Here is a 12306-nt window from a genome sequence, read left to right on the forward strand (position 1 = left end):
ATGGAGCCCCTTAAAAATTGGAGCCCTAGACCCTAGCTTAAAAAACTTCTACATAGAGCTGTTCATGTTAGTACTATCTAGTAGTGTATAGAAATGTCACACATGAATGGGAAAAAAAGTTTTACTGGTTTTTTTTTATCTACATGCTGACATCTAGAGTTTATATTATTTGAATTTATATCCGGTTTTTGTAACCATTATGATTAGATTTATTGTAGTGTGACGTATTAGAGTTTATACACTAGTTGGAAAAGAAGAAAAAAAGAAAAACAATAGAACACATATACTCTCTAGACAACAAACAATGACATTATGATCATGAGTTGAAAGCTCTTTAATATATTAACAGAGACACGATAAATTTACGGTGTTGGATGACCCAATGTAAGTTTAGTAGGTTTCCTTTAAGTTCGATGGTCTTTAAGAATTTTTGGATTCTAGGATAAATACATTCGGTATTAATTATGAATGAAATATGTTTTATGGAAAACTGTTTACACGTGCCTTGTCAAACTTGTTCTTGACAATACGACTCGAATTCGGGTCATATCTTTCATCCATATTTTAGGTTGTATGATCCGGGTTCGTTTTATATCAACCGATGATATATTTTCTAATATGATATTAATCACAATATTGATTTGTGGACAATGTATCGATTAGTAGTAATCAATAGTAATTTCCGTTCTTCTCTAACCCTCTAAGGAGATTGGTTCAAAACTGTAACATAAAGAAAGAAAAAATTCTCGTTAATCTGAATTTATGAAAAAAATTAGGTCTATATATTTTCAAAACACAAATGTTGGTGTTGTTTTACATAGTTGTGCTTGACATACATGTTCGAAAATTTAAAGAGGTGTCCTATATAGGATATTTCAAAGCCGGGACATAACAAAAAGACCTAAATCATATAGGAATTATTAAGACCTGAACTAAATCAAGAAAATTATATTTTCACTAAAGATTAAAAAAATTTATATTCATGTAGTTATTAATATTATCAGTTACTTATAAAATTAAATTAACTCCTATCGCAATCCAAAATTCCATCCAACTTCAAAACAGCAGCCCACAAACACTCTGCAGCCTACACCTCTTATTGAACTATGCCACGTATACGACTCGTGTCACATCCACATAAACACCCAGACAACGTCTCTCACTTTCTATATATGGAACCCTTCGTAGATTTCGACGTCAAGAAATCTAGATAGAGAAAGATGGACGCCAAAAAGCAGCAGCAGTCCGAAGGGCAGAAAACAGAAGGTTTGCCTTTGCAAGACAGTCCGTACACGCAATACAAAGATTTGGAAGACTACAAAATGCAAGGATACGGTGCTCATGGCCACCAACAACCGGAGCCTGGCCGTGGAGCAGCCGCCTCCACTGACGCCCCCACGTCCGGCAGTGGCAAGCTTCCGTCTCAATCTAACAAGGGTAATGATCCTGCCACCACCACCACCACCACCACCACTACAGCAACTGATACAGTCAACAAATACGGCGTACCTTGAAATGTTTTCTGGGGTGGAAATCTTGTGTTGCCTTGGTAATAACTAATATATAATAATTAAAGCTTTGAGTTTTTTTGTAGGTAGTGTTAGCTTCCATTCCATGTATGTAATATGCAAGGCCCGAGTCATATCATATATTGATTCAAACTTCTTTTGTTTTTGCGACATATTTGATAAGGTTGTTGTTTCTGAGCTTAGCAACGAAATAATTAGTTCTGAAAATCAAATCTGATTATAAGATGAAAAAAAGAACAAAAATTATGGACATCTTTGTTAAAGTGAATAAGGATACAATTAGGTTTTTGAACATGTTGAAGCTAAAGCCAGATAGGGTCCGTTAATATAGATAAGTGAAAGGACAAAAGGAGTGCAAGAGACTTTAGGGATATAACGTACGTTGAGTAAGATTTCATTCGCACTGCTTCTTGTTAGTGTCTATGTATACTAAAAGTCATGTAATTCTATTATAAAACTAAACCTAGGTAATATATAGACATAAGACGTAAACAAATAAAATATGATATATTTATAACATCTACATGTATATCTGTTGATTAAGTGTTTGGAAAAATCGAGTTTACTTATTTACAAAAAATTTATTTTTCTGAATTTTGTACGTAAGTTCATTACATGATACATTACTACAGTAGATGAGCAGTTATCTATAACTAGTACAAGACGTATTTAATAGATAGTACGATGTTTTTTTTTTTTTTGGTTAAATAGCCACATTAAATCACCTAAAGTTATTTTGGTGTTAATAAACCAAAGAACTGCACATTTGTTGGTGCGGTTAACCCAAAAAAGCAATAAAAGTCAATAAAACCTTTTTATTGGTGTCGTTTCCTTATAACCGCACCATTAAATATTAAATATGATTATTTGGTGATGAAGTTAAATATTCTGCTCTTTGACTTTTCTAAGTTTTAGAACTTCTTTTTCAATTTCCCTATGTTGCTTTTCCTTATTTGTGACATTTCCCGTTCTTATATTTCTCCTTCACTCTCTTGTGCCATCACCATTGTCGATTCAAAATTCACCATCGGTCCTCGCCGACATCACGCGACCAGAGCTCGCTCGGCCTTACTGGAACGTTTCACCCCTGTTGTCCCCATTGATTCTGGAAGACGATGCTCACCAAACACTCATCGCTCCGCTTCCTCCTCTCTCTCTCTCTCTTATAATATTATTATGATATTACATGCCTCCACTGCCCCACCACCATTTTTTAGGTTACAACTGTTTATTGTGGTATTTTGGTATCTTAAGAAGAGAAATCTTGGACTAAAAGGTATGACATATTATATTAATGTTAATCTCATATGTGTGTGTTGTTTACAGTCACGCTCCTTTCTAAACCATGTTTCATTGAAGCCTAGGAAAGACAAAGAAGAGACGACAAATATATTCTTAGGTTGATGGCTTCAGATAGCTTCCACGACACAAGTAATCTTGATAGTGTTGGAAAGTATAGGGGAAATATTGTAAGTTGACAAGTTTTCTCTATCTCACATTGGTGGGGGAAGAAACTCTTTGTGAGCTTATAAACCATTTCTCTTAATAGGCCCTCAAAGGTTTTAGTGGATAAAGAGATGGGCTAAGCCTATACGCGCACCTAGCCTAGCCTAGCTGATGTCGCAAGTGCGCGATTTAAGCGCACTTGGCACTGTTGATCGGTGCGATTTAGACACATTGGTCACTAGGAGTTGATGAGCTTTTATTTTTGGTGGGATTTGGTCGAATTTGGCTTGACTGACTTGGTCAAACTGTTAACCGACGTTGACTTTTTCAATGAGAAGGCGACATTGGTCGCCATGAATTGAGGTGATTTTATTTTCGATGAGGTTCGGTCGAATCGGGTTTGTCCAACCCGGTCAAATTGTTAACCGACGTTGACTTTGTCAATGAGAAGATGGAATCTTCCAAAATCCTCTAGAATGATCGGAGAGGTCTCAGTTTTGAATTCGGATAAGAGCAGATAACGATATTTGATTCGAATTCTAACTTCCACATCCGTTTTTAGGGGCTTCTAGGTTTGTCCACTATAAATAGGATCTCCTAGTTACCATTTAAACCACCAAAATTCACATCTCTCTCCTTTCTCTCTCAAGCAGTTGCAACTTTCTTTCGTTTCCGAGTATTCGGTTTCCATTTAATGTTTTCCATTGTTGTTGGAACACTGACAAATCTACATTAAATCCTTATGTTTTACTTTGTTGCCTACAGCCTGTGACATCCCTATTTTCAAGGCCAGAAAAGACCGGTTTTGTTTATGCTTTGTTTGAAAATCAGAGTAACATTTTAAATAAAAGTGTTGCGGAATTTGTCCCAAAACAAATATGATAAAGATTTATCAAAAGCATTTCCAAGGAAATGTATTTCATTAAAAGACTTGGGATGTCATGTTCGATACAGATCAAAAGCATAAACAGTACAATATAAGCCTTACTACATTATTTCGTATCTACAGGCCTATATCCATAATCCCTCATCCAAAACATCACATCTATGCTCATGCGCCACTACCTGTAATACAAGAAACTGAGTGGGTCAGGCTGGGGAGCCTGGTGAGCTCATAGGGTTTTCAACCCACAATAAATAAGTTTATTAATTTCATCAATCAACAATAACCCGATTACCCATTCCCGTTATCCTCATACGTCCCTAAACACCTATCATAAGGGACCTAGCCTAAGGATCATCATCGGGATGGACACTACTGCTAAGGGGATTCCTCAGCAATAAATGTCCAAAAGGCAACCATGTGGGGGATGGAGTACACCGGTGAACACATCGTTCACAAGCACCTACAGGTTGCGAGCCTGCTAATGTTCCACTGAACTGTCTAGAAGAGTCCGTGGTCATCATCCATACTCCGCTAGATGACATAATCAACAACATCAACATCGAGGCCTCTCATCATTTTATCACACATCACCTATTACATCTACCCATGTTTTACCCCAACATTTTCGTAGATATAAAATACATATACAATTTAAATCATTGAAAACATGTATAACAATGTTCATCCAGCATAGATAGCAAGTATTCAGATAATATGCACACATAGCACGTAATTTATATAAAATACTTATATCTATGTGTAAGCTGAAAGTGACTATGCACTCACTTGGTAAAGTGGTGACTCGGCACTCGGACAGTACTTCGTTACTTCTTAAAACAATTTTTCCTTGACCAAAATCTAGTATTAATACCACTAGAGTTTAGTTTTAACGTTAATCGCGGCTAATTAATAGTCTAGCTATTATTACTATTATATAAGCGTTAAATGACACTCAATATAACTCATAATAATAGCCCAAATAATTATTTTAAGGTCCTAATAATGTTACTATAATTAAATAAAAGCTATATTAAATATAGTATAGGCGTAACTCACTTACAGCGGGTTTTTATTAAAAACCGGGCTTCGCTGGAGCAGCGTTTCCGAGCCGAATGCGTTTCTTCTCGGAGCCGTCGGGCGCTCCGGGGCTTTCTTCTCGTGATAGGGAGGTTCCCTAGACTTGGGAGGGGTTTAGGGAGGTTAGAGAGAAGTTAGAGAGAGAAAGAAAGGTTTGAAGGTGTGAGGAAATTATGAAGAGTTCATCTCTTATTTATAGGAAGTGTATAGTAAAGTAGTCTCCAAGCTTCGTCCGTAACTTTTGCATACGAGCTCCGTTTTTGTCTGTCTTTTTACCGTTGAGTTCCTATTAATGAGATCTTCAACTTTCATTTAGACCTCGTTGGTTAATTCTCATTCTATCTCGGATTTACAAAACTGTATCGAATCCACCGCGCTCGAAAAGTAGCGACTAAGCTTCGTCCATAACTTTCGCATATGAGCTTCGTTTTTGTTTGTCTTTTTACCGTTGAGTTCCTATTAATGAAATCTTCAACTCTCATTTAGACCTCGTTGGCTAATTCTCATTCTATCTCGGATTTACAAAACTGTATCGAATTCGCCGCGCTCGAAAAGTAGGGACTAAGCTTCGTCCATATCTTTCGCATACGAGCTCTATTATCGACGTTCTTTATATCCACGCATTGGTATTTACGAGTACTACAACTTTTATTTAGGTCGCGTAAGCCAAAAACCGCTCGAACTAAAATTCGAGTTTCGGGTTGTACATTGCTAAGCCGAAACTTCGAAAAATCATAACTTTCTCATACGAAGTCAGATTTGGGCGTCCTTTTTACGGATTTTCTCGGTTTAACATACTATACAACTTTGGTTTATATCACTAAGGCTAAAGAGTCTTCTATCATAAATTCACTTTTTATGTCTCCTGGTGCCGTGCCGGTTTTACCATAAAACTTCGACGGGCCATAACTTCTTCGTTATAACTCGGATTTCGGCGTTCATTATATCTCCGGAATCCTTGTTTCGACCACTACAACTTTATATAAAGGTATCGGGTTTATCTCACACTTTAATTTTGACGCTTATTTTTATTCTTTATTAATTATACATTTATAGTTAAATAATAAGCACATAAATACACATAATTCACATAATACTCAAATATTGCATATTTATTACTTCAAAAAGAGTTACAATAGTTGACCTAGACTATTACATTGTCAAAAATGCTTAGCCCTGAAACCCGGGCGTTACAATTCTCTCCCCTTAGGATGATTCCGTCTCGAAATCATGCATCAGCAAACAGATGTGGATAGCGACTCATCATGTCATTCTCTGTTTCCCAAGTGTGATTCGGCCCATTTGAATGTTTGCATCGGAATAGCACTAAGTCGACCATCTTGGTTCGTAACTTCTTAGTCTTACGGTCAACAATTGCCTCAGGCTCTTCGATCAGCCTTTTGTTCTCATCCATCCTTAACTCTGAGATTGGAATTATGTCGGGAACATCTCACGTGAATTTCCTCAAATAACACACATGGAAGGTGTTATGAATACCATCTAGTTCTTTGGGTAATTGGAGCTTGTAAGCTTGGTTCCCAATCTTTTGAAGAACTTTGAACGGTCCAATAAACCTTAGACTTAACTTTCCTCGTTTTCCAAATCGTATAAGTCCCTTCCATGGTGAGAGTTTTAGCATAACCGAATCCCCAACTTCGAAGGTTATCAGTCGTCTTTTCTTGTCAGCGTAGCTCTTCTGACGATCCTGGGCTGCTAACATTCTTTCCCTAATCACCTTCAACTTCTCAGTAGTCACATGGACTATCTCGGGGCCCATAAATTGCTTCTCTCTGGCTTCAAGCCAACAAGAAGGCGTACAACACTTCTGTCCATACAAGGCTTGATAAGGTGCCATCTTGATGCTCGAGTGAAAACTGTAGTTGTAGGAGAATTCTACTAGAGGTAAGTACTCGTCCCAGTTCCCTTGGAACTCGAGGGTACATGCTCTCAGCATATCTTCTAGTGTCTGAATCGTTCTTTCGCTCTAACCATCAGTCTGCGGATGGTAAGCAGTACTCAAACACAACTTTGTACCCAACTCCTCTTGTAGACTCCTCCAAAACCTCGACGTGAAACGACTATCACGATCTGATACAATCGTAAGAGGAACACCGTGAAGTCTTACAATTTCCTTCACGTAAGCATTTGCAAGCTTATCCATAGACCACTTCTCGTTGGCTGCTATGAAGTGTGCACTCTTGGTGAAACGATCCACGACTACCCAAATCATGTCGTGTTCGTTCTTCGTCCTGGGCAGTTTAGTCACAAAATCCATGGTGATGTCTTCCCATTTACCCATGGGTACAGGTAAAGGTTCTAAAATCCCATATGGTTTCTGATGTTGTGCCTTAACCCTTGCAAACGTTACACACTCGGCCACATATTTCGCAACATCGAGCATCATCGTCGGCCACTAGTAGTAGGATTTTAGGTCCCTATATATTTTAGTGCTACCGGGATGAATCGAGTACATGGTCTTGTGTGCTTCTTCCATCAGAAGGTCTCTTATTCCTCCTGTTTTAGGTACCCAAACTCGATCTTGGAATACCTTAAGTCCTTGACTGTTTGTACCGAACACTAATGTCTTGCTCAAACGTTCTTCCTTTCGGTCATTCTTCTCTAAAGCTTCTTCTTGAGCTTTCCTGATGCTTTCCACAATTGTCGAGACGACTTCAATTCTCAACACTCTTGGCCTTTTCCTTTCAAGGTTGACTTTCCGACTGAGAGCATCAGCGACAACATTTGCTTTACCGAGGTGGTAAAGTATCTCACAGTCGTAGTCCTTGAGTAACTCTAGCCAGCGTCGTTGCCTCATGTTTAATTCTTTCTGATTAAAGAGATACTGGAGACTCTTATGATCAGTTAAAAGCTTGCACTTCGTGCCGTAGAGGTAATGCCTCCATATCTTTAGAGCGAAAAATACCGCTGCCAACTCCAAATCGTGAGTGGGGTAGTTCTTTTCGTGCTCTTTCAATTGTCGAGATGCGTATGCTATCACCTTTTCTCTTTGGATCAGAACACAACCCAACCCGACTCCAGATGCATCACTGTAAACCGCAAAATCTTCAACTCCATCGGGCAGAGAAAGTATCGGTGCTTCACATAACTTCTTCTTTAGCTTCTCGAATGCCTCATCGTGTTTCTCACTCCACGTATACGTAGCTCATTTATGGGTCAAAGCTGTTAATGGAGCGGCTATCGAAGAAAAGCCTTGGATTAATCGTCGGTAATACTCAGCTAATCCTAGAAAGCTCCGAATCTCCGTGGGACTTTTCGGACGTTCCCACTTCATCACAGCCTTGATCTTTGCGGGGTCAACCATTATCCCTTCTTGGTTAACCACGTGACCCAAGAAATGGACTTCTCGTATCCAAAAGTCGCATTTGGAGAACTTAGCGTAAAGCTTTTCTTTCTTCAATACTTCCAACACTACTTGTAGATGCTTGCCATGCTCCTCCTGGCTTTTCGAGTAGATGAGAATGTCGTCGATGAACACTATCACGGATTTATCGAGGAATGGTTTACAAACCCTGTTCATCAAATCCATGAATGATGCAGGAGCATTGGTTAGTCCAAATGACATAACCAAGAACTCGTAGTGTCCATATCGAGTTCTGAATGCAGTCTTCTCAATATCCTGCTCTCTCACCTTCAGCTGATGATATCTTGACCTAAGATCGATCTTTGAGAAGTAGCTCGAACCTTGCAGCTGATCGAATAGGTCATTGATCCTCGACAATGGATACTTGTTCTTCACAGTTGCCTTATTCAGCTCTAGGTAGTCTATACACATTCTCATACTTCCGTCCTTCTTCTTTACGAATAACACCAGAGCTCCCTAGGGTGATGAACTAGGTCGAATGAAACCATTGTCCAACAGCTCCTGAAGTTGCGTCATGAGCTCCTTCATCTTCGTCGGTGCTAATCGGTATGGTGCTTTCACTATCGGTGTTGTTCCTGGTAACAAGCCTATACGAAACTCCACTTGTCTATCAGGTGGTAATCCGGGAAGATCTTCGGGAAAGACTTCCGGATAATCACACACAACCGGTATATTCTGCACCCCTTTCTTCTCCTTCTTAGCATCGATTACGAATGCCAAGTATGATGCACATCCTTTAGACAAACATTTCCTGGCTTTCATCAAGGAGATGATTCCAGAATTCACTCTGCGTTTGTCCCCGTACACTATAAATGATTCCTTTCCGGGTGGGTTCACCCTTACTATCTTCTTTCGGCATTGGATCTCAGCATCGTTGGCGCTAAGCCAATCCATACCCAAAACGATGTCGAAACCGTTTAGCTCTATGGGTAATAGCTCCTCGTGGAATTCGTTTCCGTTTAGGCCGATGACGATGTTCCTAATACGATTACAACAGGTACGAATTTGCCACTGGCAACTTCTACAGTCAGGGCATTATCAAGATTTTTACAGGAAATGCTAATTTCCCTCCAAATTTATGCGACACAAAGGAGTAGTTGGCTCCGGAATCAAATAGTATATTTGCAGGCAAACCATTTACAAGAAAGGTACCTGAAGCGACGTCTGCTGCCTCCTTTGGAACCTCGAGCGTCATCTGGAAGGCTCTCGCCTTCGACTTCGGTGGTATGTTGGGTCTTCTTGCCTCCTTCTTCTTCGGGAAATCCTTTGAAATGTGCCCCTCCTCGTTGCACTCATAACATACCTTCTTAGTGAACGTGCATTCGTTAGCATAGTGCCCAGGCTTTCCACACTTGAAACAAGTGACTCCTCCATCACATTTCCCCTGGTGCTTCTTCTTGCATTTGTCGCACCATTTTGCTTCAGTTCCTCCTCCTTTCGAACCAGACTTCGAGAATTTATCCTTCTTACCGGAACTCAAGGATCCGTCAAATTTCCTTTTCTCTCCCACCTCCGCTCTCTCCAAACCCTTCTCTCGTATCTGGGTCTCCACATTCTTAGCAGCCCAGATGGCGGCTTTCAGAGTGGTAGTTTGCTTGACCATTGGACCGAAGTCCGCTGGTAATCCAAGTGCAAACTTGTTAACCTTGGAGAGTTCAGTTGGGACGAGGTGAGGAACAAGCTTCATTTTCTCAGTAAAGCTTGCAGCGTATTCAGTAACGCTCATTCTTCCCTTCAATAGATTCTGGAATTCGTTTTTGATCTCCAGAAGATCCTGCTCAGAGCAGTATTGCATCTTCAACTGTACCAGAAAATCCTCCCACGACATCTTGCTTGCTTCACCTTTGGGCATTGAATCAGATAGTAGCTTCCACCAGCTTAGTACCCCAGATTTCAATAGAGGAACCGCGAGAACGGTCTTCTGCCTGTTGCTACACTTGCAACTCTCAAACATTGTCTCTATTTCAGAGATCCAGTTCATGACTTCCACCGGTGTCGGGCTTCCAGATAGACTCGGTGGCTTGGATGCCATGAAATCCTTGTATTTGCATCCACGTCCATCATTTCCTCCATCCTAGTGGTTTCACCTAACTATCGGTGGGTTAGCTTGACCAACAGTCCCACTGTAGTTTCCTTCCTCAGTCTGCCCTTCGTTCAACTCAGGCTGTTCGATCTGAATAGTCACTTCCTCTCGATTTTGCTGGAGCAAACGTCTAGTTTCCTCCATTTGACGATCCAACATTGCCTGGATCATCGCTTGTACTCCGGCCATCGTTATTGGCTCAGCAGCGGCTTCCACAACCGGTATTTGCTCCATCACTGGGGGTTGGTTTCTGTTCCCATTTGCATTCACGTTTCCGCTACGGGTTCTTGCCATCTTGATCTATACACCGAATAAGGTGACTTTAGATCTTTATTTAGGATAGACGTTTAAATCGTCCTTATCACTCCGAAACATTTACATGCTAGTTCTAATATTGTAGTCGTACGTTTAGAATCCTAAACACATAAGGTTTCCAGATCCGGTCGGCAACAGACCATAGATCCGAACAATTAACAGCATATCAGGCACAAAGCATTTAGCACATAAAAGCATTTTAGGCATAATTCATAAAATAAGCTAGTGCTCACACCTCACAATCATCGCTTAGCATTCTAAGTTTAAGTCTAGAAATCCTACAAATTCCTAGTTCGCTTAGACTAATGCTATGATACCAACTGTGACATCCCCATTTTCACGGCCAGAAAAAACCGATTTTGTTTATGCTTTATTTGAAAATCAGAGTAACATTTTAAATAAAAGTGTTGCGGAATTTGTCCCAAAACAAATATGATAAAGATTTATCAAAAGCATTTCCAAGGAAATGTATTTCATTAAAAGACTTGGGATGTCATGTTCGATACAGATCAAAAGCATAAACAATACAATATAAGCCTTACTACATTATTTCGTATCTACAGGCCTATATCCATAATCCTTCATCCAAAACATCACATCTATGCTCATGCGCCACTACCTGTAATACAAGAAACTGAGTGGGTCAGGCTGGGGAGCCTGGTGAGCTCATAGGGTTTTCAACCCACAATAAATAAGTTTATTAATTTCATCAATCAACAATAACCCGATTACCCATTCCCGTTATCCTCACACGTCCCTAAACACCTATCATAAGGGACCTAGCCTAAGGATCATCATCGGGATGGACACTACTGCTAAGGGGATTCCTCAGCAATAAATGTCCTAAAGGCAACCATGTGGGGGATGGAGTACACCGGTGAACACATCGTTCACAAGCACCTACAGGTTGCGAGCCTGCTAGTGTTCCACTGGACTGTCTATAAGAGTCCGTGGTCGTCATCCATACTCCGCTAGATGACATAACCAACAACATCAACATCGAGGCCTCTCATCATTTTATCACACATCACCTATTACATCTACCCATGTTTTACCCCAACATTTTCGTAGATATAAAATACATATACAGTTTAAATCATTGAAAACATATATAAAAATGTTCATCCAGTATAGATAGCAAGTATTCAGATAATATGCACACATAGCACGTAATTTATATAAAATATTTCATATCTATGTGTAAGCTGAAAGTAACTATGCACTCACTTGGTAAGGTGGTGACTCGGCACTCAGAAAACACTTCGTTACTTCTTAAAACAATTTTTCCTTGACCAAAACCTAGTATTAATACCACTAGAGTTTAGTTTTAACGTTAATCGCGACTAATTAATAGTCTAGCTATTATTACTATTAGGGAAAACTGCAATAAAGTCCCTACATATTGGCCTCATAATCGATTTAGTCCCTATATATTTTTTTTATTCAATTAAATCCCAAACACCGGTAATCGTATTCAATTTAACCCCTTGACCCGGTCAACAGGTCATCCAACTTTCGAAAATTACATTTTTGGCCCAGATTTCAAAATTTATTACAAAATTGGTCCAAAATTTACACTTTTGGCCCA

At 39.6% G+C, this 12306-nt stretch overlaps 1 protein-coding gene across 1 annotated transcript; it reads left to right on the forward strand.

Annotated features, from left to right (window-relative positions):
• Positions 1-1215: 1215 nt before the first annotated feature.
• LOC145094679 (uncharacterized) lies at positions 1216-1706 on the forward strand. The gene has a single exon (XM_079032776.1). It carries the CDS (start codon positions 1221-1223, stop codon positions 1512-1514), a length of 294 nt encoding a protein of 97 aa, XP_078888902.1. The 5' UTR covers positions 1216-1220; the 3' UTR covers positions 1515-1706.
• The last annotated feature ends 10600 nt before the right edge of the window (positions 1707-12306 follow it).

This window comes from Lactuca serriola, chromosome 3 (genome assembly GCF_051521515.1).
Source record: "Lactuca serriola cultivar US96UC23 chromosome 3, Lser_US96UC23_V15, whole genome shotgun sequence".
Taxonomy (NCBI): Eukaryota; Viridiplantae; Streptophyta; class Magnoliopsida; order Asterales; family Asteraceae; genus Lactuca; species Lactuca serriola.